At 51.9% G+C, this 1,282-nt stretch overlaps 1 protein-coding gene across 1 annotated transcript; it reads right to left on the minus strand.

Moving 5' to 3' along the window:
• Positions 1-557: 557 nt before the first annotated feature.
• On the minus strand, positions 558-956 carry LOC103584621 (ubiquitin-conjugating enzyme E2 D4-like; the record flags this gene model as incomplete). Its single annotated transcript, XM_008565554.1, has 1 exon — positions 558-956. A coding segment is annotated over one exon (135 nt), but the record flags the coding sequence as incomplete, so codon positions are not given.
• Between the last annotated feature and the right edge of the window lie 326 nt (positions 957-1,282).

Raw genomic sequence — 1,282 nt, forward strand, 5'->3', positions numbered from 1 at the left:
CCCGTGGCCTTGGTGTTGTCAGCACCGCACTCTCCCGAGTGAGCCACGGGGCCGGCCCTACCATGCCCACTTCTGCAGGCCTTGCTAGCCTTCAAAACCCAGCTCTGCCTGCTGCCCTGGTACCGTGTAGCCTCTTGGGCTGCTTGGAGCTCTGCTGCCTGCACCGCCTCACACTCCACACTCTGCTTATTTCTTGCGCTCCGGTATTCTGCTTTTCTTGTGTGGATTTTCACCAGCCCTCCACCCGACAGGATGTTGCACTGTACCCACGCTCAGGCCATCTATGCTCAAAAGGAATGCCTGCATTTCTAAAGCCCAGTCCTGCATTTCTAAAGCCCAGTCTAGACAGGTTTCTTCAACCTCATCAGAGACATGTGCTCAATATCACTTATTCTGGGGAGGGAGGATTTCTCCACTGATCGCAAGCCCCTGCAGTCAAGCCCTGCACTCTTCCTTCAGAGCTGACTCACAGTCCGTCTTGGTGCTTGTTGGATGAATGAAGAAATGAGGGAACAGAGAAAGTAATGCAATATTTGTCTTTCTTATTTCTAGATAAAAGTGTAAGTACAATCAATATTTTCTTCTTCCACCCATGCGACATTCTTGAGCACCCCACAGTGACTGACTGCTGAGACGTGCCAGGGTCCTGAGCACTGGGTTCTGCCACTGCTGCGACCCTGCAGTGTGGGAACATCTAGGTGGGCACAGTGGTGGGTGGGGCTGTGTGACCTGGGGAAACTGCCTGCTTTTTCTTAGCCTCCACTGCCGCCCAGTCAGCGTTGGGATACAAACGTGTGTGACAGGGTGCAGGGAGAGTGCTGTCAGTCTCTACCTTTTGACATGGTCAGTGCTGGAGACCACTGAGACCGTAGGATGTCCAGGCAGATGCTGCCATTGCTGTTGATGTTGGGGTGATAAATTTTGGTAGTGAAAGCAACCTGCAGAGAAAACAGATTCTAAGTGAGACAAACCACAGGGATGTCTGGAAAATGAATGAAGAAGCAGACGCCACTGGGAAGAATCCAGAGTGTGCCCTGTATACAGCCCCACACAGTCCTGGGTGAGCAGGACCCCCATGGGATATACAGGAGGGGGTAACCCCAGGAGAAGTCCCTTGACCCACTTCCTGCTGGATTCTCACTCTGAGCACAGGGGGGATATAGACCCTCTCCCCCAAAGTAGTACACTCTGAGCAGTATAAAGAAGGGTGGTGGGGAGGACTCAGAAGCTCCCAGAACTCAGAATTTCTATGCAAAAAACAATGACTTTAATTATGGATACA

Source organism: Galeopterus variegatus, unplaced genomic scaffold (genome assembly GCF_000696425.1).
Source record: "Galeopterus variegatus unplaced genomic scaffold, G_variegatus-3.0.2 Scaffold70407, whole genome shotgun sequence".
Taxonomy (NCBI): domain Eukaryota; kingdom Metazoa; phylum Chordata; class Mammalia; order Dermoptera; family Cynocephalidae; genus Galeopterus; species Galeopterus variegatus.